The 26,598-nt window shown below is 42.0% G+C and overlaps 1 protein-coding gene across 6 annotated transcripts in view; it reads left to right on the top strand.

Annotated features, from left to right (window-relative positions):
- Positions 1-2,040: 2,040 nt before the first annotated feature.
- The window catches only part of rsrc1 (arginine/serine-rich coiled-coil 1), a 103,824-nt gene continuing 79,266 nt past the window's right edge, over positions 2,041-26,598 (top strand). For 4 of the 6 annotated variants that reach the window (XM_035680303.1, XM_035680302.1, XM_035680301.1 and 1 more), the window contains exons 1-4: positions 2,090-2,208; positions 2,742-2,960; positions 6,066-6,188; positions 23,096-23,323. In XM_035680303.1, coding sequence (XP_035536196.1) covers positions 2,150-2,208; positions 2,742-2,960; positions 6,066-6,188; positions 23,096-23,323 — 629 coding nt within the window. In that variant the 5' untranslated portion in view covers positions 2,090-2,149. Of the gene's footprint in view, positions 2,209-2,741; positions 2,961-6,065; positions 6,189-23,095; positions 23,324-26,598 lie in introns of all 6 variants that reach the window. The other 2 variants (XM_035680305.1, XM_035680304.1) reach the window with 2 other exon arrangements.

The following is a 26,598-nucleotide window of genomic DNA, read 5'->3' as shown; positions in this document are numbered from 1 at the left end:
TCTCTCTCTCTCTCTCTGCAGGGGTGTGGCTTAAAAAAATCCGAAAATGACAAGAGAGAGAGAGAGAGGGAAGCACATGGATGAGGAGTCCTTCCTCAGTATATCTCTGTGATCTGGGGGGGAAATAAGTCACAACGGTGACACGAAGAGAAAAGAGGTAAAAAAAAAAGAAAAAAAAAGCGGACCAGCTGGGAATGCCGAGAGGATCAGCAACGACTTATACAAGGAGCTTCAGAGGAAGCTCAAGTGAACATATTTGGCTTTAACCCTAGTTGCACACAGTTGGCTTTAGGCCTGCTGCATTTATTATTGAAGTGTTCGGCGTGTTTCTGTGCATCCACGTTGTCGCTTTTGATTTGAAACGGAATTTCACAGCAAAAACAAATTGGAAAAGGGAAAAAAAATTATATTAAAAGCGTTGAAATGCTAAAATAATTGCTGCAGTTCGAGGCCTATTTTGATATTCTAACAAGAATGCTAAACGAAATTATGATGATTATTATTATCATTATCTTGTACTACCTTTATTGCACATGCACGGCTGTGTAGCCTATTAAAATGTGTGAAATAAGCCTGACTGGGGGGGGACACAAATGCTGTAATGTTTCCACGCTATGCAGCGTTGTTTTTATGTTTCTAATCAGCAATTAGGCCCTATGTATTTTAAATTGTCATCATTAGTGAGACTATATCGCTTAATATTAATTCTCAGCGGACTTTTTAAAGCCATTAGGATGTTAAATAGCAGCTAAACGTTTAATTATAATGCCTCTTACGGTGCGTTGCCATTGGGCTCACTAATTAACGTTTTCAACTCGCCCTTTTTTCCCGCTGAAATGATTGCCTATATTTGCAAAAAATAAATAAACAATGGCTCACTCGCGGCGGAGGTAAGCGGACGCCGCGGAGAGAGAGCAATTAAGTGAGAAGAGGAGGCAACATATAGCCCAGACAAGAAACAGGATACAGCGGGATTTCGCAAACGTCGGGATGAATTTGATGCAAAATTAAGCGTGTTTATTGATAATCTATATAAAGTCCTATTTCCACACGAGGGCTCTAACAATTCCCCTAGTTAAATATTAACGATGTTTCAGCTTGAACCTTAGGCATTAATTACTATTATTTCTGCTGCATCTCAAAGCAGGATGAATTCCTAATCGCAGTGATAAGCAGCCTCTTGTATATACCTATTTGTAGTGAAACACCCCCCCATTAACTTGTGCACTTGCGCACGTTATTGATTCGTTCACTCGTGTAGTCCAGGGAAGCAGTGGTCGTTTCACCTTCACTCCCGTTATGTGTTTTTTGAATTTTTAAGAAGTAATTAGGCTAATTATTCCACTTTGCTGAGAATTGTTTTGAAAGCTCTGTCTGCCCTCGCAGCTCTGTGTGTGTGTATGTTGGTGTAAAACCCGGTTATCTGAGAAGACGACCTCATGCAAATGATCATTGACGGACCTATAACTCACACATGAGTTTGCTTATTTGTGATGTAGGTGGGGGCATTGCCGGATCAAAACGAAAATATGAGCAGCCCAGACTGTTGATATAGCCTGGATGTAATGAATAAACATTATTGTCCAATTAATTTAGAATATTTTCAATTGACTGGAGACTGAAATAAAACAATGGAAGATATATGCAATATAAGGGTTAAAATAATAACTGGAGAAGATATGTTGCTGCTCCATTAATTGACCTCATGACTTTAGATTTAGGTGTCAGTATATTAGGCCACACTGGATTAAACACCATTCAAAAATCAGTTTTGAACTTTTTTTTCTCTCCCTTAAATAGTCATGTAATAATGGAAATATAATTCTTTACCTGTATGCTCAGTGAGTAAAGATGCGCCCTTAAGCCTCTAAATAAAACCAAGCTACTTTTGTTAATGTTGTTATATTAATATTAATTTCCCTCTATTAGATTATAGTTAAAGTGACACCAACTAAAATGCTGTAATATTGAGGGCTCGTTCGAGGCCGGAGATATCATTCAGGGCACATCATGAAACACTTTAATTCAAACACACTGTAGATGATACCAGATGAGAGCAGCCCTGCGATCGACCGCTCTGTGTGTGACTCTTCTGTCTGGACTCGCTCGATGATCTCCGGTTCGACGAGTACAGTCTGCTGAGCAGTGCATGGTGAGTTGTGGAGGTCCACAGCGATTTAAAGGTGAGGAGCGGGATTTTCTTTCAAGGTAACTTCTCGTTTCTTTTATCGCTACACCTCCGTCTGCCTCGTAACGTTTGCTGACTGCAGTGTGAGGCCTGTTCACTGTTTAAGCGGCCAAACAAGACAAGAGCCGCAGCCCAATGTTAGTGGAGTTAGCGCTGTTAGCCTGCTAGCCTCCACGGAAAACACATCTTATTTAAATGTATCTCTTTAATATTCACCGCATGTGCGACAGCAGTGTTGTTGGAGCTGTGACGGTGATTTTAAATGTCAAACTATTACTTCCCACCGTGTGGTTGTTAAGAAAAGCCATTATGTTGTATTAGCTAGCTGAACAGCTAACGTTACATACCAGACCTAGACTAGGTACTAGTAGTAGTAGAAGTAGAGACATTAAGAAGACGTTTTGTTCATAAGGTATGTCAATAAATGTAGTCCTGGCTTTGGTAAATAGCTTAGTGTGTTCACCTCGCCACGCTGGGTTTGGTTGTGTATCAAGTTGTTGCTATAAGTTGTCAAGGGGGCTGGCTCGTCTGTAACACTACTCTTGTGTTGTAGCCGAGAGTCAGCCAGCATGGGTCGGCGCTCGTCTGACAGTGAGGATGACAGTCGGAGCAGGAGGAAGAAGAAACAACAGCGTCGCCGTTCCTCCTCCTCTTCCTCGTCTTCGTCCTCATCCTCCGGCAGCAGGGTGGCCAGCAGCCGGAGTCGGAGGTCCAGTCGCCGGAGCCGTTCTCGCTCCAGAGACAGGGACCGAGAGAGAGACAGAGAGAGGAGGTGAGACTGAACAACAAGCTGCTCTGATCAGAGGTAGCAGGGAGGAGTGCTGAGTGGGTGACTGTCCTGCTGAAGGGTCCTTGAGCGAGACAGACTGTTTCATCTCCCGGAGCACTGCCTTTCACCTTCTTGTGACGGAAAGAAAGTTAGAATTCACTTTTCCAATGGCCATTCATTAAGTACCACCAAAACAAATGTCCCAGCAGAGCCAGCTCCTGACTTATACGACTCATCTTCTCTGTGGTTACATTTCTTGTCTTATTATGTTGGTTTATTGTGTCTCCTGTGGCTTGCTTTCTTTTTACAGGGTCCCTGCGTTAGGACTAACCCTCCCACAGTCAGTTTAACAGCTGTTAAACTTCAGGAGTCTGATGTATTTGGTTGAAGCGACAACCCAGCTATAGTTGAGTTCTTACCATTACACTGCATGATATCAATTTTAAACCACATTATCAGTATGGTTCTAATAGCTTTACTGCCAGTATCTGCTATGAAAAGGGTCTGCAGCAGCAGCATCACCCTGTTTGACCTGAATGGAACACAACCTCAATCAGTATCATTGGTAACACTTGTGTTTATCCTACTAATTCATGTCAAAATGGCTGCTGTCCTGTACCAGGACTCCATACCAAAGGCCTGATGTTGAATTGGCATTTATGTGACTGGTTTTGCTTTGTTGTGGCTTCAAAGACATATGTGTGCATCCAGAGGGTGAACACATGTGGGTAAGGGGAGAAGTTATTCTATACTCATTAGTTTGGAATTTATATAATTCTGTGTTTTCCTCAACATGCATTGACTTAATTTAAAAGCCAGAGATCACATAAATGGTTGTTGAATTCCCAATTTAAGCAAGTGCTGTATTTTGATTTGAAAATGACTGTTGTTTATACTTTACTTTTCCAGTTTTCAGTGTAGTGTCCCTCCATACTGGTTACAATGAATCCCAGAGAAGGACTCTGCTGAGTGAACCCAGATATGAAATATAACAGTCAAGTTTTGTTTGAGCCTACACTGCGACTTTAGATAGTCGTATGATATCCACAAAAAGACTGTTTATAATCCCAATTATAGAAAGTGAAACTAGCCAGTTTACTTTTGTGTTTAGGCTACAGGTCATTTAAAAAATAAAACATAGCTAGACATTTAGGATAGACGTGGCTATTTTAAATGCCTCATTTGGTGTCATGAAACCTGAAGGTTTGCCTTAGCTGAGACACGAAAGGTTACAAGCTTATACCAGTTTTATAAGCTTCTCCTCATGTTTACAAAATACCGCACTTTGTTATTTAGCAGTTTCAGAGGAAGGGGGAGGTTCAGTAATATTCAGACATCTTCACAAGTGGCTGGTGGCTGGACCTGGCCTCCTCCATCCATCCACAGCTGCCACTGGCTGTGTGTGGCTGTTCAGACAAGGCCAGTTGATAGTAATTATTTATGAGCCTTGGTCAAGGTCCATTACTGCTGATTGGAAGTCATTGCCTGTCTGTAGGGGGTGGGGCTGGGTAGGCAGTGTAAACCCTGGGACCACAGTCCCTCATCAATTAGCCATATGTTTTGATCAATTAAACCAAGACCTTGTGTGTATGTGTCTGTGTGAAGCTAGTTCTTTAAAATAGGGTCATGTGAAAGAGGACACAGATTCCGTGCCATTTTCAGCCTGCATACATACAATGTGGTGGTGTAAAGAGACCTCACATGTGGTAAAAACACAAGGGTACTTATGTTCTTGGCTGGTGACATCATGACTGCATATTAAACGTGTATGTGTAGAGTGAGTAATTGTGTCCGCGACTGTGTGTGTGATACAAAGAAGGAGCAAGACGGGGGAAAAGTGTGAGCGAACAAGAGGCATGAAATCTAACTTGTTAAGTGTTGTATTCATGTGAAAAGCTTCTGCGTTAACCAGAACTTCCCACTCGCACGTGTTTGAGCCATTATGTTTTTATTACGTTACGTTTCGTTTCAGGCTTCTGAGGAAATGTGAGTGAATACCACCTTCCAAAAACCCTCAACTCACTACTGTGTGTTTCTTCTGTGTAATGTGTGAAGTGGTTGTGTGAGGGCTGTGGAACTTATTTCATAAGGCCCCGCTCATGGGATCCAGCCTTTGGAATACTAATGGATCTTTGCTGCGCTACTCTAAGTGGTACAAATCTGGTTTGATAGTTCAGCCTCTATGTTATTTGTATTGCTTTCCCTTTTCTTCTCTTCTCCTCTATCTTGCACAACTCCCATAGGACTGCATATGTTTTTTGTGTGTGTGTGTGCTAAAAAGATTTGGGTATTTTTGGCTTTGGTGAAACAAAAGAAGAGATTTTAAATTATGAATATTGCTCAAACTGTTTGCGCAGTAGATGGAGGGATTCTGCATTTACATTCACCCCCATAAATGCCTCCTGCTACATGATATCAATAGGAACGCGGTATGAGTGGTGTTTGGAAAATAGATGCTACACACACTGCTGTACCCACATTAAAGAGCAGCAGAGCACCAAAGGGCCCCTGTGGAGGAACTGTAGGGCAGCCCACATGGCTCTGCTGCTCCCGGCCGTAGACAAACGTGTTTACTAATGCAATGTAGCCGTCAGCGCTGCTGATAATAGGTGAGGTTGTCTGGGACATTAGGACATATTTGCTCTTGAAATGAACAGCAAAACAAATTAGGAATACAGCATTCACTTATGTGAGAGAGGCAAGAATTTCAGATGATGCTGTGAATGAACACAGAGACTGGCAGGGTTGAGCATAAGGATGAAGTGAGGAGGGAGCCGATATGGGAATGTTTGATTCTGTAGGTTTGTTTTATGCATACTAAACTAATAGAAACTGTGTAATAAAGCTGAAGGACCATGGTAAAATTACGAATACTAATAATAATTGTATACTCTTGGTGATTTTGGGAACCAATTTCTTTCATGAAAATGCCCAGTGTAGACAAGCATTCTGAATAAATTTACATGTTTCACTCATGCTGATTTGCCAAAAACAAAATTATTAATTGTAGAAACCCGAACCCTGAGGTCTGATTGATTTTCTATTCTATAGATCCTTTTGCCAATAACAGAATTTTAAATGTATATGTTTTTGGTCTGTATGGTCCAGAAGAAGAAGACGTTCCAGCAGCAGTTCGTCCCACAGTTCATCTCGCAAGAGGAGGAGTCGCAGTGCGGAGAGAGATAAAGGGAGGAGCCACCGCTCACACAGGTCACGCAGCCGAGACCGGAGGTAACAGCATCATTCTCACGCACACACACATTCACAGCTCACTGTTTATTCTATATTACATTTTTCATCTAGTCTTGGATTGCGTTACCAGCCAGTGTTTTTTTGTTTAAACCTTGAACCTACATTTTTTGATGCTTTGGTGGTTTTGGTTGTGAATATTTTATACTTCATGTTGTTGCCAAGTCTTAACAATAATAATATTAACACTTTCTGTGTTTTTCAATATTTTTAACAACATGTTTATACTAAAGACAAATAATATAATACATGAAGAGAAGGATCATTTAGCAGCGACCAGAAATTCGACTTGAAACGCTTTTTGGGTGTTTGTATTACAAATCAGTATGTGGAATGCCATTGCAGACTTTTCTTATTAAAAAAGCAATAAGACTTTTGGAAGTTTACTTCAGTGTAAACAAACACATCATTTCGTATTTATGCCTCATGTCATCAGATGGAGCCACATGGAAACTTGCATCTTAGGTCTGGATTAGTATGTTGCGTGTACTCGTCGTCTCTCAGTTTGCCCTGACTATCCGTCTTACTGTGCGTGTATTAATGAAACAGAGACCCACAGAGACAGCAGGTCATATGCAACACCAGTCCAATCCTTCCCAAATCTCCTTCTGGCGGCAGCTCTCCTTTCACTCAATAAAGCAATTAAAACATCATTACCCATACATACTTTGTTGAATTATGATTATTATTGGTGTGGCTAGGTTTTTTTTTTTTTTTGGAAGGGACTTATTCATGCAACTTATTCATGCTAAACTAATGTGTACACACCTGCACCGCACTTCTCACACACACACACACACGCACAGCCATAGTCAGTTGTGTATCCCTTTCAGAAACATAATGGCAAAGTCTCTGTGTGTGGTGGTCCATGTCATTAGCATAGCTAATCTGGTGCTAATGAACCAGTAAACTGCTGTTTTTAAATCCCTCACACACACACAGACACACACAGACACACATACACACGGACACACGCATTGTCACACACAAAAACATGCACAGAGGCACAATTGAAGAAAAGGTTGTCATAATATATGCGTGAGCAAGGCCCTTTGTTTACTTGTGTATGGCTGCGGGGGAGAGCAGACATCATTTTAATCACAAAGGAAAAAGTGTCTTAATATCTTCATTACAGAGGTGTCGGGGTGAACAGATGATGCAACAGAGACGTTTTGACATAAGAGTGGCTGATGGTGCCACAAAAATACACCACACTTCAACTCTCCAACCTAATGGTCAGACAACATGTTGTGGCTTCAGAACAAGCACCAAATTTCCGCATCGCACTGAAACCCATTTATGGTTTTCACACATCCTCTTCCTACTCGCTGCGGTTCAGTGGTAGTCGCTCACAGCGGCACTGGTGATTAAAACATCAGTCGAAAATGGCATTACTGGTGTGGTGTAAGATGAAGGGTGGAGGGGATTTGGGAGATTTAGAACTACAGTCGATGACATCGGTGTTTACAAACGCTGTACTGTGATTAGGAGGGTTGCGTTGTGTAATCGGCTTAGCGGTGAGCGAGGAGCAGGTGGGTTGAGCTGGTGTTGGTGGGAGCGCGTGGTGGGATGTTACGAGGTGGAGGCGGTGTTGGAGGTGGGGATGTGCAAAATGATGGCATTGATGATAAATTTATGCAGTTATGTGATGGCAGCTGCAATTTGTGTCTGCGGAACTTTGTTGTTGACGGCCACATGTGTGCTCCTGTTTTTGCATTCAAACAATCTAATGGAAAACTTCTCATCTGATAAATGGGACTAGAGCTGAAGTGATTAGTCGGTTAATTGATTTGTCGGAAAAAAGAATCTACAGTTTTGATAATCGAACAATCCTTTTGCTTTTTTCAGTGCGAGGATTTGCAGCGTTTCTTTGTTTTGTTTTAGAGAAAACTGAATCTCTTTGGATTTTAGACTATTGCATGAAAGAAAAAGATATCTGAAGTGGTGACTTTGGACTGGTTACGCATTTTATAGACCAAATGATTCATTTGAAAAGAATCTTGACATTATTTGATACTAAAGATCATTTTTAATTGACGCCCTAAATGGGACTAAGTAAGACAAATGATATGAATATTCTCCATTCAGTTTGAGTGTTTTCTGCAGTACCAGGAGTATGATAATGCTGTATTGTACAGCTCTGTTGTGGGACACTGCAAATTCTGCATCCGCTGTGGTCGGTTGGTGTGTATTGTGTATAGGTGCCCTGACTGCCATTAGTCAGTGGTGTGTGTTTGTGTGGATGAGGCCGCCTGAGCTGGCTGAGAGGCTCGCTGATGGATCAGAGGAGGATTGAGTGGACAGGACCTCATGATTGATACGCACGTAGAATATGAGGTGCTGCCCGCCAACCCCACCCCAGCCACACCAACCCTGCACCACCTTCAGAATATAAAAGCAAGAGGAGACCGACTGCACCGACTGAAGAGAAAAAAGAGAGCGGGGCCAAGAAGTTAGAAGAGAATGGAAAAGTGTGGAGAGAATAGGTCGGGAAAGTGCAGGGGAGGGAGAGAGTGGAGAAGATCCTAAAGGAGGAAAATGAAGAGGAAAGACACAAGCGAGCACCGGTAGAGAGAACAGATAGGCTTTTGAGAGAGGGATATTATTCAGAAGAAATGAGAATAATAACGTCTGCATCAGAATATTGCTGGGGAGAAGATTAGGACCATAGTGGGGCCGTCGTGGGTTGAAGGGAGGGAATATTATTACCTTCTTTTCAATCTCTCATGTATAAATAAAAAATAAAGAGATACATGAAATAAGAATAATGCTCTATCTTGTGTTTACCATCTATCGTTGCTTACTCCCTCTCTCCTCTCTTTCTCTCTTTCTCCTTTTTTTTTTCCTGCCCTCAATCAGAGGAGGGCCAGGTCCCCCAGAGGCAGTCAATCTTGCCCTGAAATGTAAAACAGACAAGAGGAGCAGATTACCTATTTGCCATTAATGTTTATTCTCTTTGATGTGAGCAGGCATATCAGGCTGGTATGTGTGTATGCGTGTGCGTGCGTGTGCCTGCCTGTGTGCGCCCCAGCAAGTGAGCTTGTGTGAGGTTGATTGGGCGTATGCATGTATGTGCAGATTTGCGCGAATGCATGTTCTTTGGGGGGGGGGTGTCACGGCCTAGTCCACTGGGGGCACGCAGAGTGGAGACCATGGCCAGCAGCACGCTGTACCAGTTGCATTCTGATGGTTACCTGGGGCAACAAAGACGACACATGCCTCTGTCATCACTAGTCGGATCACATGGCACACGTCTTTAGAGCGTTGTAGGGCTGAGCTTTTATAGGCAGCCACAGCAGGGGTTAAATGTGTGTGGCTCAGTCAGTCATTTCTGTCAGTCCTCCATTCACTTAACAGGTAGCTTTAGAGGCACTGTTAGAAGACATGGAGGAATGGCAGGTGTGACAAATCTGCCACTTGACCCATCAAAGAGAAGCTGAGCATTTCATTCATTGGTTGGATATTCACACATGTATGCACATGCTCACATAGGTGAGCTCATACTGCAGGGCACACACACACAAATGCTTACATTTTCCTCATTAATATTTCATGGGTGTGTTGAGTTAGCAGGGCAGAGTGCTAGCGTCAGGGTTTAGCCTTGCTAACACTGGAGCGGCTTCATCAGTGGGCTGCTGTCATGACTCTAAGGAGAGTGAGACCTCTAATTATCTGTCTCCCCCCTAGAGGAGATAGATAGCAAGCTAAACACACCACCCGCCATGCTAGGATGGCCGATCAGAGTCAGGATTATCTCAGCCACCGTGGAGCCACAGAGGCGGGGATGAGTTCAGTTTCAGAACTGGTGCTGGGGAAGGACTGTGGGTGGGACATGGGTTGGGCCAGACAGTCAGGGAGCGCATTTTAAAAGTTAAAAGAAAAAGTCCAGGCTGAATTTGTGACATCTACAAAGGCTTTCATGGCATTTATTATTCATTGATTCAATCTGAACTTTTTGAAACACTTAAGATGTCGTTCAGTGTTTGAGTTTCAGTCCAATAGAGAAATTCAAAGGATGGGTTATGAATAAACCGCCCAGGTTTTACCCTGGCTAGAGCTTTTGGGTTAAGGTCCCCGATCTGGGGGCTTCATTTATAAAACTCAGCGTAGATTCCATCCTAAAACACTGCGTACTCACAAACTTCAGAGTCTTCCTACGCAAGAAAATATTCAGATCTATATGCGAATGCACATCTATACATTACATGCCCATTTAGGCAGCTTTTTTTGTGCATAGCAACCTTTAATAAACGAGGCCCCTGGTCTCCTGCAATTAGGCTGAAACATAGGATTTAGTAATAATAATAATGATACTAATGAGACACTTGAGTGATCCCAAGGGGCGTTCTGCTGCTTTCCTTCAGAGAGGTCAGAGGTCAGGGTTGACTAAAGAGCATCACCCAGAGCTAGCTAGTTTCATTGCCTATGTCTTCTGGTTACGACAGTCAACCACTAAGCCACCCTGTTGTGTCTCGTTGCTGCTAGAACTAGGCAATCTAGATGTTTCAGTTCCATAACATGAGCTCTGCCTCCTGCACTGGAGATCACAGGAGGGCTCCAGGCATGTGTGTGTGGGTGCGTGCATGTGTGCGCGCGGGGGTTGAGCGATGGCCTGGTATTTATTTCGCACAGCAATTTTCCCCCGTATGAGATGAGGTGTCGTACATCTGCTCGATAGCTTTTCCTGCCTCGCACCGACATGGGCCGCGTGCAAGGTCATCCAGGCAGCTTGGGAACAGGGAGGGCTGAGGTGAGGAACCAAAGGGTCTTGGTAGGGGGAGGAAAGGACGGTACGTCGGTGGAGTGCAAGAAGACAGAGGTGGGGTGAGGAAAATCAGCGACTTTATTGTGGCCTTCCAGCATTTCAGCAATTCCCCTCTCAGGTGGCAGGGTGGAAATTTTTCTGCGCATTTGTGTCCAACATATATTTATTCACACAGTTTAGAGTGTGTGTGTGATGTGGCAGGTGGGTTTGGGTGTCGCTGGCTTCATAAGGGAAACAACCGTGAGTGTGTTTTGAGGACATGACAAGCGAAATCTGGTTTTCTCAACAAACTGCTGAGTTCTCGCCATTATGAGAGAACCATAAGGCAAGAGTCGTGGTGCTGATGGATAGGAAATAAGATGAGGAAGAATGCGAACAACCCCTAAATCCTTTTTCTTCTTTAAGCTGCAGTATCTCACTTAGTGTTCTCACAGTTTTATACTGGAATTCAAGAGCTGGCTCCTGGCTGTTTTTCATCCATCTGTCTGTTATCCCATGGACTCTCAACATCTTTTCTTCTCCCCTTTCTACAGGTTGACATTTAGCCCTTTCTTCCTTCTTCCCCTATTACCGGACTTGCAAAGTGTTGATTTAAACTGAAAGATGACCTGGTTTAGTTCGGCTGCGTCTTCTCTACTCCATAAAAATCAACATGCTTCCAGTCGTGAGATCTGAACGCGTTTGTTGTTGTGTTTCCCTCTTTTTCCCCCCTCTCTCTCTCTCGCTCTCTCCGTCTTACTCTCTTTCTATGTGTTGTCTTTTTTATTTATCTGCTGTAAAGGCCAGTCGAGCGCTGCTCGGCTTTGTTGTCAGAAACCTTTATTTACCAAAGGGAGGAATAAGTGACTGACACAGACAGCCTCTTTCATCCCCGCCTCGCCGCAAGCAGTGTTCCCCTCTACCGCCAGAGGAAAACCCCCCCTCACCCCTCACTTCTGCCAAGCCGCCAACCCCTCCACCACCCCACTGCACTGCACCCCCCCCCCATCCTGCAGGCTCACAACACACTAGCCCACTCCCCTGGGTAGCAACCTAGCTGTAGAGTCTACTCTGTGAAACACACACACACAAAATTGAACTCACAAAAGGCATCACTCCAGTCCTCTCACACAGATGATCAAATGAGGGAGTTAGTCCGATGGTCCTAAACAAAGACTAGTTTAACATCAAAGAGTTGTCCCCTTTTCTCTTTTAATCCATCTGTTAAACAAACTCGCAGTAATGACACATTATATTATACCCTTGGCTGGAAAGGAAGTTGGTGTGTTTTTAGAAATTGTCTGAACAAGGGCAAAAGGAGGAATCTCTCGGGCTTCAGAAATGATTCAAGCACACTGATTTGTGTCTAGATCAGAAAGTGATTTCAGAAAGAGTTCAGCAATTTTCATATGATTATAAAGAGAGGTAATTCTGTATTTACCATAATTCGAAAATTTAATTTAGCAGAATTTGGTAATATATGGAAAATATTATTACTACATTTGCGTTTTGACTAATCATATAAAGTGATCTTTCTGCAGACATCGAAGGCGTGTGAAGTCAGAGTCACCTGTGTATATTTTTCCTACTTAGCCTACCTGTTTATCCAGATGAAGTAAAGGTTAAATGCGTATGTTGTTAAAGGCCCTTAGTCACTATCAAGATGCAGAGAATCTGAATAGAGTCTAATAATAGGCAACAGCTTTTTTTTAATTACTTATTTGTACTTGTATTTTTTCTTGTTCATGTTTTTGAGTGTGGAGGTGGGAAGATGAAACCTGTTTTCTGTGGAAACATTTTTTTTGTTCATAATATGTTTTATCAGATGGCCACTGATATATTGGTACACGAGAGAGAGGCACACTTGTCCATAAGTGGCATTTAATATACTGACTCATCAAAAAGGGATACAGAACAAAGGTCATTAATGAGATGAATGTAACAGATAATGAGATGTGTCGTAGTGAAACAGGGAATTTTAAGATGCACAATTCAGTTTCCTCCAAATATAATGCATAATAAATTATTTTTACAGTATATATTTTTATATAAGGATTTGGGAATTTATCAAAAGTTAACTTAAAAAAAAGGTTGTTTTTTTTTAAGTTTACTGCTCTAATCATTGAGATTGCTGAGTCATTTTTCTTTTTGAAAGATGTGTGAATAATCACCAATCTTTGTGATTAATTTAAGTATCATAGAGACCAGACTAGTTACTTTATATCTGTATACCAAAGACAAAATGTGGCTATTTGATGACTGGAAGCCAGTAATTATGACACTCCTACCCTTAATTCTTTGGTAGCGACACACTTTGCACCGTTTTGCAAATAAAACCACTACAATGCCAAAGACTAATACCATGCAATCAGCCCTCATTGTGTTCACTTTATGACAGTGAAAAGCCTCATCCGTCTGGCCAGACCAAGAGAAAGACGGGGACAGAAACGCTTTTAGCTCTGGCATAGGAAAATGAACACCAAATGTATCTCTCTCTCGCTTTCCTCCCTGCCTTCTCTCTGTCTCTCTCTCCCATTTAAGCTTCTTGAAGTTCTTCCAAATTGGGTTTTAAATGCCAATTAGGAGGTTGAATGTAGTAAAATAAAAGCAAATGCAGGCAGGATGGCCTCACCTTCTGGCTGGTTAGGCTTCAGAGAGAGCCGAGCCGGACCTTTGGCTCCCAGCGAGGCTTTGAGAGAAATATCCTGCCTAATGAACACATTAATTAGAACCATAACTATTTATAAGATGATAATTAGAAACGAAGGGAGGTAAACTGGGCTTTTCCTGCAATTAATGGAGGATTAATTACAGGAGCTAATGAAGTGGATTTTTGAAACGCGTGGAGGTGAAGTACAGAGATGTGCAGCTCGCTTTGTGATCACTGGCATAATTATTTTCTCCAGCGCCAAAGCGTTTGAGGCCCTGGTCCTCGCCGGCTCAGGCCGGCTAATAAGCATCATTGCATCGTTATATATGCACTTAAAAAGACTTGCCACTGAAATGACTGTCTAATTATTTCTAATTGGCAGGCCCTGTGTGTTGTCATTGAGCTGTTTGGAGCCGCAGCGGAGCCCTGGGTCTAATAACGCTCTGGGCGGAGAAGGAGGGGGAGAGAGAGATAGAGAGACGGTGATACATAAAAAGAGAGAGAGAATAAAGAGGGAGGGGGGGCTCTACCAGTTTCCTGCTGCTCATAGCCGGACCTGCACAGTGCCCCCGTGTGCCACACACCCAGCAGGACAGCGGGTCAAAGAATGACGCCCGGTGCACTCAGAGGTCACCTTGCCAAGTAGCCGATTAGCAAAATTTTATTTTATCTGTGCTTATTTTTTCCCCCCTTTTTAATTAACAGCTTCTGCTCTTAATTTATGCACAGATAAACGCCACCGTCTGTCCACAGTTCTTCTTCTCACTCTTAAACATGCAACACACACACACAGGCAGACAGAGGGAGGGAGGGAGGGAGGTATGTTTATGTGCTGTGTGTGATTCAGTGGCCAGGTTTTGAGCCAGTCCGTAGAGACCCGTGTTAAGAGAGCATGCATGGACAAACCTCAGTCAAGCGTGTTTACCTTGTACTCCATATGGACGCCTTCATTCTTTGGGACTCAGACGAAGCGTTTCTGTCCTTTATATAGTTTCTTTACAATATGCTGGCACAGTCATGTTTGGACTGATGCTTAATATTGACTTTTAAGCACACATTTGCCATAAGTCAATATGTGCATGTTTACAGTAGATTTCCATTTTCATTATTTGAGGCATTGATCTCCATTTAGGCAGTGTCATATTCATCATGTAAGACCCTGCATGTTTGAGAGTGTGTTACAATAGCGTTTGAGTGATGGCCTAGGATTATGTGTGTGAGCACCTCACTTAACTCGTCCTAAGCAGAGCCATGTGCGTTGTCCTGCCAAAAAAACACCCAGTCTCCCTCTACCTCCCAGACAACTTGAGAGCAAATTGCCAGCTAATGGAACCACTGCCTGCACTTGTCAGTTCACTTTGGACAAGCGGAGCAACCACACAAACACACACACGCACGCACACACACGAGCATGTGGTTTCGCTCACACGTTTAGTAATTTATTTGTGGAAAAAGAAGAGAAAAATGAGAGAGAATGGCAGAGAAATGAAACAAGGATCATGTGCGCCTTGACTGAAACCTTGACGATCTTTTTGAAAGTAATGAAACACTTTCTCAGCATGCGCATGAGTTTTTCTTTTTGAAATTTGTCTTCCTTTTTTGTTTCTGTCTATCCATTCGGGTTTTTGGCAGAGTCGAGGACATGAGGAGAAAGTGGAGATAGATGGATCGCCCAAAGGATACGTTGCCAACTGTCGTATGATTGGCTGAACAAAGAGCAGAACACTTCTGTGACTGGTTGAACAGAAAACTCGATGTTGTGATTTTTGGCTTGAAATCAAAGCAGAGAAATGTAATTATTTTAAATGCAGTCAACAGTTTTGTTGGAGTGGAAGTTTGCCAGATTTCTCTGTAAACTCTGTGGGATATTGACACTTAGAAAAAGTGGGATAACAAAGTGTGCTCCCTGTCTCTTATGTGCTACTGCAGTTGTGTAATGAATGACATTTAGGCCATCTTGGTAACATGTGGGCATTATTTGAATCCTGCTTTCAACGGCGCAGAGCAAATCAAATAAATCATTTCAGTCCTTCACTTGAACTATCGCCACTTATACTAAATATTAAAAGGGTTTAGATTTCATAAAGTAGATAGAAAAATATAGAGATATAAAAAAGATAAATGTATATTAAAAAATTATGATGTTGGCTGTATCAGCAAAAACTTCAATAAGATTTGGGATGTTGTGAAAAGCTGTGTGCAGTCATCCCATAACATATGTAAATTATCAATTTTTCAGAGAATAGTGGCCAGAAAAGGTCAATATGCTTGAGTCGGTGTTGCAGTCATCAACCGTGAGTGGTTACAAAGAAGGTGAAATCTGCCTTCTTTACGGGGTGCTTCTCGTTCTGTGTATGGGACATGTAGACTACAAGAAGCGACAGATGTTGTGAAGGGGAGAGGTTTTTCTTTTTACCTTCAGAGGGTGGAGTGTTTTCTCTTTCTATTCACTTCTTGATCTCTCTTTCTGCGTTCGTCTCTCTCTCTCTCCTTCTCCTTGTTCAATCTTGACAGCAGTTCATAAAAAATGATATTTAGAAACTTCTTTATGAGACAAGCCTCTGTTCTGTCAGAAGACAACTTTATGTTATTTCACCGAAGAGGGGAAACTAATAGTGCTATGTTTTTTACAGGGCACTATTCCAGTTGTGTCTTGGGTGTTTAATTAAGTGTAGTTTCCCTTTAGTAGTGGAATGTGTGTCTGCTTTTTGTCGGCCCGTTCCTCTGTGCCTTTTACAGTCCACCCACATGGTTTGTCTCAGCGTTTATGATTTTTCTTATACCGGAGTTGTGAGGTTCCTAAATCACTTAAGCACACGGGGCCGAGCAGTCCACATTTAAACAATAAAAGGCTGTTATGCTAAGGGCCCTCAGATCTCCCACCACTTCATAAATACATGCGTATAAAAGGCAGAAAAATACATCTTCCCTGACCAGAGAGAGAGGGAGAGCGAGCGTCTGAGAGCACACCTGCTAATTGGAGCCAGCTTGATGTGAAGCACGGCTGTCTGCTCTGTCTTCTCCGTAAGTCTCAATCGTTCTCTTTTCTTTTCTCCACTTTTTTGTTACCCTGATTGTCCTTGACTCTCCAACTTCTATAACCTTTTTCTTTGTCTTATTCCTATTACTCCCTCCACAATCTCCTGATGTCCTATACCTATTGTCTCCCCTTGTCTAGTCTGCACTCCCTAGTTCTCCTCCTCCTCCTCTTCTGTCCCTCAACTTTTTCCTCCCTTTCTGCTTTCCACACTCTTACAGATGGAGGCAATGACAACCAAAACAACTCTCTCCTAACTTGGCGTAACTAATTGTTCCGGGCCGTGATGGATGGACGGAGGGGAAAAAGTGGGGTTTCATTTGCGTGAGTGGCTGTGAGCGAGTTGGCAAGTTAGCACCTAGTCTAAGTGTGACCTCCACTTGACCTTGTGTCTGGGCTGAGTGCCTGAGCCAGGGCCCCCCTCTGCTCCAGCTGCTAATGGGTGTCATGTCGAGCTGCGGCTGCACAGAGGTCAGAGGTTGCGGGTGCACACCAGACGGCCAAGTTTAGGATTGCGATGAGGAGGCTGAGTGACACTGGGCATATGTGCCAATGAAGACGCCGGGTAATCAACACATGACGCGCACACACAGCAATGCACATATACACACACGCGTGCACGCACATGGAAACCACATCTCGCTGCAGAAAGTCATCTTTTCCCTCATCGTTGGCTGCAAGTTGTATGTTCATATAGATCTGAGAGGTCTTTGAAGGCCTTTGAACTCTGCTAAATGACTTGACCTTGTGGCTTGTGGCTGTAACTGTGTGTGTGTGTGTTTGGGTGGGTATGGGGGGGTAGTGAGTGGGTGGCCTGCATGGGGTCTCATTTCTGCTTCACAGCATAGCAGGGCATTGCAGACGTTTGTGTTGACGACTGCTAAATTAAAAGCAAACTGAAGATTATGACAAATCTAAACATTGCTTTTATGAAGCAGAGGGGGACGAAGAAAAAACATTTTTGTGAATCTTTCATGCTCTGTCTTTGCTGTGTTAATTGTGCTCACAATCAGCTACTTTGCAGTGCTTCCTTGTGTGTTATTTAGTGTGTGTGTGTGTGTGTGTGTGTATGTATATTTTTGTTTCTGTGTGGGTGTGCATGGCGGATGACTTGGGCTGTGTGTGTGTTTGCGTGCGTGCATGTACAGTGAACCGAGGGAACAGATAATGTGGCTGCTTGGAAGGAGGAAGCAGCCTGGGAAATGATTTCAACAGCTCTCATAATTAGAGGAATATCATAAATTAAACTTGTGTCTGCCGTTGCGTTTGAAGAGCACTCAAAAGTAATAAATTCTGGATGGTTAACATATTTGAATTCCATTCAGCAGGCAGCGTCAGGCAGGAACAGCTGTTTTCCACGTCTTTTGGCAGCAGGAAATGCACATTGCTCACTCAAGGTGCTTTTAGACACATTGAAATGGCAGAAAAAAAGAAAAGTGACTTTTAACTTGAACATGAAGCTGCTGCTCTGTCACTGGAAATAACTCGGCGGGGAACAGCGCATTAATGAAGTTCTTCAAATATGGATCTTTTCACTTTCAATAGGCCTGTTTCTTTTTCAATCTGTCTATTGCTTGGAAAAGTCGACTGGCAAGCTTTTTTGTAGTCTTGGGGTGTGTGTGTGTGTGCGCGCAGAGTACTCAAAGCTAAGGTTTTATCGTTGAATAGGTCTGTACCAGCAGTGGGGTGGGTTGGTTAAGGCCATCTAGTAAAATTCATTGTAGATATAAAGAATAAATACCAAAGATGTAAAACTAATTTTAGGGTTTCTAAATGCCGTCACAGTAGTTAAAAGACCAGTGTGTAGAATTCAGTGCGAAGTTGCAGATTGCAAACATTTAAATTCAGGTCAGCCTTCCAAGCATTGGGGAGAAACTATGGTGGCTGCGAAGCCCACGAAAAAAGTCAAAGGCCACAACTAGGGCCAGTGTTTGGTTTGGGCTACTGTAGAAACATTGTGATTCAATGGGAGCCTTTCGCATCTGTTTATACACTAATGAAAACCTACCTATGAATATTATATTCAATTTCTTCCAGTAGATTCTCCTATTTTATACACTGGACCTATAAAAAAACACTATCGCAAACAAGTTGATCAAAAAAATGCTATGATTTTGCTTTTTCCAGGCCAGTTTAGGCCTGATGGCACCTATTCTTTTTAACAAATTGTTTACGGAACCGTCTCTGTCTAGTCTATCCAGCTTCACACAATACATGTTGTTTAAAGGCATGTCATGATTTTAATGACTGTGATATTACTAATACTTACTATTACAGTGAATAGTTGTTGTATCAGTCCTGCACAGCCTCTGGATTAGCCTCTGTTCCACTGGCTTTTGTTGTCCATTTTTTGTACTTTTCATAGATGATCTCTCTCTGCTCTTTTTGAAAAGCGTTAAACATGATACTGCAATTTTCTGTACAGATTTTAAGCTTAATGGGTGTCTATTGCTAGTACTTGCTTGCAGAAGCAGACTACCTCATCATTTAAAAAAGATGAAACAGTGATAGTGCACCTATGGCTTAGACTCACCAAAGTTGTAGTTGTTAACAAAATGATTTTCTTATATGCACAGATAATGTCAGAGTCACATTTTAGCTTTTTCAGAAAGATTAATGAAAAAGTGAAAGTGAAAATGAAAAAAAATACACTATTGCATAGTGGGTAGAGACACAGAGGCTGGTCTGGAGGCTAACTCGAAAGTGGATCAGCCTCTGTACATGAACATTGTCAAAATTATGGTAAGATAGGAACCTTTCTCTTGAACACTTCGGATGTAAGATCCTACTTACATTATTACGATCAATAATTTGTATTCCTTATTATTAATACAATATCTAACCAGGAAACTGAGATAGTCATTCTTAAACGTAATGCAACTCTATAGCTACGTCCCATAATAACTCTTCTCTAGCTTTTAGTCTATTGTCGGTAAGAAAGACTCTGGTCAGACAGGGGTCACTGTCGCCAGCGTCCACTGAAATGCGATAGGGTTAAAGTTTCATAGCCATTAATCACTGCTGCGCCACACTAGGGCCTAATGGACGGGGACCCTGCTTGGGGCATCACGGAGAACATCACTCGCTGACACCCAGCAGCTATGTTGCCATGGGACAAATACAAAATGGACAGACAGAAACTTTGTTTTGTCTTCCCAACAGAGGATTGTGGTTGGGGGAGAAAGAAGAAACAATATGAATGTCCGTGACTGCTGCTCGAATAGGAGGAAGATAAGGTTAAAGGAACAGTGAGGATAATTGGTCTTTTTGTGTGTTTGTGTGTGTGTTCACGTCTTCCCCGTCCCTACACTGCGTAGTATGAATAATGATTTAACCGGGGTCAGATTCCATTGGAGACGTTCACCTGTATCTGACACTAGTGGTATCGCGTAGCTGCCATTAATGTCCAATTTTCAATGAAAACAGAAATAGAATACAGACTGATAAGGGTAACACACCATCCAGCTTCACACCCGACCACATAATTACCCCAATGGGCTGCGGTGAGGGATCATATCCTGGCGCGCACTGGGGGGTCAGTGGCGATAAGCTTCAGCCGAGCTCCCAACATGCAGCATAATTACTCTATTGATAATTCACCAGGAAAATGGTCCCAGCCAATTGCAGAGCTCCGATTTAATGGATTGGACGGTGAAACGAGGGAGGAATGGAGGAAGGAGGCTGTGAGGGTGCAGCGCATCTGTGTGGGGGGGTTGTACGTGGGGGCGACCAGCAAGGGCCTTTTATTAGAAAAGAAAATATGTTTAGGCCATAGGGGGACCCATTTTCCCTGGAGATAATAAGGCCAATAAAATGTAAAGCAGGGGAAGGGCTTGGCATGGGGTCCAACTGTGGCTGTTTATCTGTGTGTGTCCTGCATTAGCCCATTTATCCCCAGCCTCAAATTAGCTAATCATTCTCCAAGGGGAAGGACTTGGTCAGGAAATTGACATTTAGCAGCATAGGCTCACTCTATTAACTACAGTAAATTTAATTTGCTGCACACCCCAGAAGTGGGCTGTTTTCTTTGCCATCAGAGGGAGAAGGGGAGACCGAGACAGTGAGAGAGAGAGAGAGAGATTGTGTTTATTGCATCTGCTGCTTCTGGCCACAATTTGCTTGGCTAAAAATATAAGACTTGGAACACTGCAACTCTGTTGTATTCCCTCTCATGTACTGTTGATTACAAACATACGCAGGCATTGTCAACACATAGATTTACTCATTCCAGGGTCTGTTTGGGCCATTGATGGATTATCTCGCCTAGAGACTCTAAACCCCAAAAAATGCCCCCCAATGTTTTTCTTTTCCTTTTTTCCATTAGCTGTGATTCTCTGACTAGCCTAATCGTAGCTCCAGTCAACACTGTATCAAACATTCAAGAAAAAAAATCCAAACATTCACTGGTAAAAGCTTCTCAAATGTGACGACTTGCTGTTTTTCTTTGTCATATCTGAATATAAACTGAATATTTTTTGAGTTTTGTTGGTCGAACAAAACATGCAGTTTGAATACATAATACATAAACGCTTTGGGAAGTGGTCACTTTTCACTATTTGCTGACATTTTATAGAGAAAACAGAAATGGATTTGTGTCTTTATTGGTGCACATGCTCAGTGTCAATCAATAATAGTTATCCTAGTTTTGACTTTGTTGAATTTCTTTTGGGTTTGGACAATAAAGATGTCACCGCAGGCTCTGAGAAACTGTGATTTTTCTGCGTTTTTGGTTGAGTGAATAATCGTGAACTTTATGAGTTTAAACTTATTCATAAACGTTACGCATTACGTGCAAAAGTGTGTGATGATAATGATTTTGTTCATTGTCTGACCTTTGCTTATGATATAGTTTTATTCCCTGCCGATTCACTTCTCTGGAACTTGAAATTGTTTTTTTTTTTCAAAAAGAGATTCTCTTTTACTCTTTTTAAGACATTGAACTACTGTTGCTACACTCCAGTGATCAGGATCACCCTAGCCTAATTGATTGCAACAGTTGTCAGAGTGTTGTCTGTTAGGATGGTGACAGGCGTCTGAAGAAAATGATTAGTTTTCTGTCGGGAGAAGGACAGCTCTGGATGTCCCAAACTGCAAACTAATAAAGGGGGGAAAGCAATAAAGCTCGTGGACAGCAGGTTCGACTGTTTTTATAGACAAATCAATAAAATGATAGATGATGGAATATAACGGCATCTCAGCTGCCGATTTCTACTGGGGTTTCAAATCACGGTCCTTCCCACACACACACACACACACGTGCATGTACAGTGACAAAAGATGCACACGCGCACCCTTGAGCAGAACATGTTGAAGGGTTTTGTCTGCATTAATAGAGCCATGTGACACATAAATAAGTGGTGATGTTTTGGTAATTTGTGTCACTGTGTGTATGACACCACATTGAGCCATGAGTTACACTTTCAATTCTCTTTTTGCCGGTGTTTAAATGATGTGTGTGTAACTGTGTGTTTATGTTTGTGTGTCATAACTAACAGAGTAAATCTCCCGCTGTAAATCTTTGTGAGACCAGAGGGCCAGTGTCAGGATCAATACAGAGGACAGGCCTTCCTCTGAGCCTGCCTCTAATTGGCTCCATTTCTACAGTGTGTGTGTGTGTGTGTGTGTGTGTGTGTGTGTGTCTCATATGTGAATGTATATAATTGTATTATTATAGTCTGTCAAACTAAGGATAAAGTTGTCCACTCCTAGAAAATTATATTCTAGTGCGTTTTAGTTTACAGATTGTTTCTGTGTGTTAATGTCAAGTCTCGCATGAAGTTACAGTACATTTTATACATATAACATTATGTAATTTGCATATAAGCAAACATCAAAGCAGAAGAACACTTATTTTCATACTTGGGTAGCCATAAAAAATGATGTAAATGTAAGGGACGTAATAAATGCGTACTGTTTTACTGATCACTTGCATTAACTAATTCTTGTGCATTGTGACTGTTTTGTAGTCTTACAATCTTACAGGCAGAAATCTATCGTAGAAGAGCCGTAGATTTTTCTCAACAAGCAATGAGCTGAATCCCCAGTACTGCAATGCATCCACGAGATGTGTTTTTCTTGGTGGGAACACACTCCATTGCTCCCACTATTCCCATTTCTGTTTTCTGTCAATGTTGCCCCACACACGCATAACTGACAGCTAAGTGAAACATGTTCAACCACATTTGCTGGGAGTGATCAAAAGGCATTCTGGGAAATACACACAATAATTAACTGAAGTAGAAGTAGACAAGGCAGAAAGTGGATATAACTTAATTATAATACTTAGACTAGGTTGGTGACATTTAATGCTGTAATAACATTTGAAGGCTCAGTTGTGGAGAGACGACCAGCTTCTCACTTCTTATTCATTGAGGAAAAAAGAGGGGAAAAACGCATTAGTTTATTGTATCAGTTTATCAGCTACAAACTATATCCTGCCACCTTTTCATCTATTCCAGGTCTCATTCCCGCCACCGACGATCTCGCAGCAGGAGTGGCAGCCGCGGCCGTCGAGGGAGCCACAGCCGCAAAAAGAGCCGCAGCCACAGTCGCCGGAGGAGTCGCAGCAAAGAGCGGGACCGGAGCCGGCGCAAGGGCCGTGACCGGGACAGGGACAAAGAAAAGGAGAGGGACAGAGGGAGAGACAAAGAGAAGGACAAGAGTAAAGACAAGGCAGACAAAAAGGGGTAAGTGATGAATGTACATGCAAGCATACATGTACAGGTAGACAAGCGTTGGGTTGGCCCAGCTCAATCTAAACTGTAGGCTCCACAGTAGTACAGAATATTTTGGTCAGTATAATACAGACTTAAATATGGAGCTCAGTCCCAGTTCCTCCATCTGTCCATCCATCACCTGATCCCTCCATCCATCAGTCCATCATTCTCTTTCTTCCTCTATTTCCCCTTCCAATCACGCACTAGTCTACACTGGCCTTGTAATGTGATATAATTCCCTCTTGTAAGAGAAGATGTCATGGAGATATGAGAGTAGATGGTCGGTAGGAGTGCTGCACAGGTCCAGTTTTTAGAGAATGTTCTGGTCGGAAGATGATGTCTGATGTCTTTAAGTCCGCTTCTCACCCTCTGGGCCCACCTGCAATAAGTCTCGAAACATAACAAGATCATATGCATCTCTGATGTGCTCATACCAAGAAGAAAACAAAGAATGAGACTTCCTTATTAAGGCGAGAAATGTTGGCAAATGACATCTTCACTTGCAAGCTTATGTCATCCAAAAGCTGTAATACACAGTAGAAACACGTTTAGAGTAGTGGACCTTTAAACAGTGGTACTCTCCACTACAGGTCTAACTACCTTAGGGGCTTCTCTTTGCCTCCACCAAAATAGCACCCTCTATCCCTCCCTAGCACGGTGTGCTCTAATGTCATTGGAGGCCACTCTAATAAGACCAGTACCCAGTTGTTGTCTGTCATATTGAATGGCCCAAGTGTGTGTATCAGACTGTGGATCCCATGAGTGCTGCAGACCAGCTGCGGTGCTGCAGGACTTAAAGAGACTTCAGATTCCCCCAGGTAAACTGTATCAAAACTCATAGTATAGTCTATGTTTTGCCCTCGTCAGTTAACAGATAACTTTCCAATTAAGAGCATAGATTGAGAAGTGTATATTATAAGAAATAACTTATGAATTTAATGATATACACATACAAATGTGAATCTATGTATTGATTAAGCTGCTATTTTTAAAACAAAGGAATATTTCGAGCACATTGCTCATAAACTTGTCAGAGAGAAAACAGTTTGAAGCAGTATTTTTTTAGGCTTTTCACTGGATTTACTAATAGAAATACACAGTAATAGCCAAATGGCAATTTATGAATTTTGCTACTGTTTGATCTGACTGATAATTATCTCCGTTCTTCAGATGTATTCTTGATGCAACAGTGCAATCAGATGATGAAACGTATCACTGTAGCAATGGCCATCAGACAAAAATGCAGTATATCCATCTTTTAAACTGTCAAACTGTCACAGCACTTGAACAACTTTTCCTTGAAATTGTGTGTGTGTGTGTGTGCGCGCTGTATCTCATTAAGTGAAGTAAATGCTAATTATTGAGAAAATGTACCTTTGACAGTGAATCTTAACTGAGATTTTTTAAACACAGCCAATTTTATATATTTAGTAAGTCCTATACATAGTGTAGATATAATCGAGGAAAACATGTGCATGATTAAAACTAAGGGTTAAGCATTTACATATTATTCAAGCTATGGTTTCTTGTTTGTTTAGAATTACATCATTTCTAAATGATCTTGGAATAATGCGTCACAAGTTTATTATACTAGAACAGATGTGTTGATAACGAAAAGCCCTATTTCATGTATGTTTGCATATATTTAGCAAATTTATTTTCATCCTTTTATAGAGGCTTTTTTTGGTCATCAGTAGAGACCTTGGGGCTCAAGATTTCTCTGTGTGAACAGAACGCAGATTTGCTTTTAAAGGAAAAGTGCTCAGTTTATTTGAAGCTATTACATATTGCCTTTCTTAGATCAATATCAGGAAAACAAATAAAGCTAACAGTGAAATGTAAGGCCAGCAGACTATATCTATTTTCTTATTAAGGCTTCAATATCCTTCAGCATCGATAGGAATCTCTTCCTTTATCTCTGACCCCGCTTTAGCTTGTCTTTGTGCATTTGTGTGTGCTCATATTTACGTTGTAACTTTGTGTGTGTGTGTGTGCATTTCCACCTGTGGCAGTGTTAATATATTTCAAACTGTCTATCCTCATATCTGGCCTTTCAATTTACTTAAACCTGTGGAGGTATGATGTTAGAATAATTTTGACTAGACCATGTGGTGTTGACCACATCATACCAGGTGACACACACACGCACACACTTTGCCACATGTAACTTGCTCTTTTTTATTAGAAAAACAAATAATAATCTTGCATCAAAAATGATAGCATGCAGGCTTTTTGTCACAGTTTTTAGGTTTGTGCTTCTGTAATTCATTATTTATCATTTAGAGAAAGAAAGGCAGTAGGTGGAGGGGGTGGATTGTTCAAAAATGTATACTTGTTTTGGTTGTTTTTAACATTTTTACATAAATTTTACATTCGCTGGAACAGTATTAGGTAATCATTTCAGACAAACTCTGCTCCAGGAAGTCAAAGTAATGTGATTTTTACATAAAAATACACTATATTTCAATTAGTGGCATTTAATTTTAAAATGATGCATATTTTCTGACATGATAAGTGTCTAACAAGTTAATTTTCTACTTTATCACTGCGCTTACAATAAAATGAAGAAGTAAAATCCAAATTAAAGTGGTCTACCCGTGGACCTTGATATGATGTTATCAACGTCCCAAAGCTGTCTGACATGGATGTTCCTGTTATTCCCCTGATGCTCCCACAGGAGTTGAGGTAACAATTCCTCCTTTAGCAGAAGAAAGGCAGAAGCGGAGAGATGTTTCAGGCATATGTAAAACAAGGCTTTTTGCAGTATATCCTGTCTTTGACAAGCCACTTCTTTTTCCTCTGTCTCTTCCATTCTTTTACTCTTAATGGTGATGGGTGTAGGATCTTTATGTAAGCCCCCGATCCTTACCACCGACACACAAACAGTCATGTACACGCACACTGCATTACACTCCAACCTCATTTACATCCAGTTTTCCTTGCTGGGTGGTAGGAAAGGAACGAAGCAGTGTGATGTTGATGACGGGGCGGGGTGGAGAAGAGGCTCAGGAGCTTTATAGTGTCTGTCAGGATGAAAGCGGGGCCCCTCAGAGCGGCACCCTGACACTGACTCTGTGTGCGCGCGCGTGTGTGGTGTTGTCGTCATTAAACATTTAACACTCCTCTAGTATGACAGCAGGCAACTTGGTGCTCCAGCGGCATGTTTTCATGCAAAATTTATTGAAAAAGACGAGCTGTTGTTAAGAGATCTTGTTGCCTTTCACTGGTGGCAAAGGGTAAGTGTG

Source organism: Morone saxatilis, unplaced genomic scaffold, assembly GCF_004916995.1.
Source record: "Morone saxatilis isolate NCDOM2014 unplaced genomic scaffold, NCSU_SB_2.0 Contig8, whole genome shotgun sequence".
Lineage (NCBI taxonomy): Eukaryota > Metazoa > Chordata > Actinopteri > Moronidae > Morone > Morone saxatilis.
The sequence above is the reverse complement of the archived record's forward strand: the minus strand, read 5'-3'. Positions and strand labels throughout refer to the sequence as shown.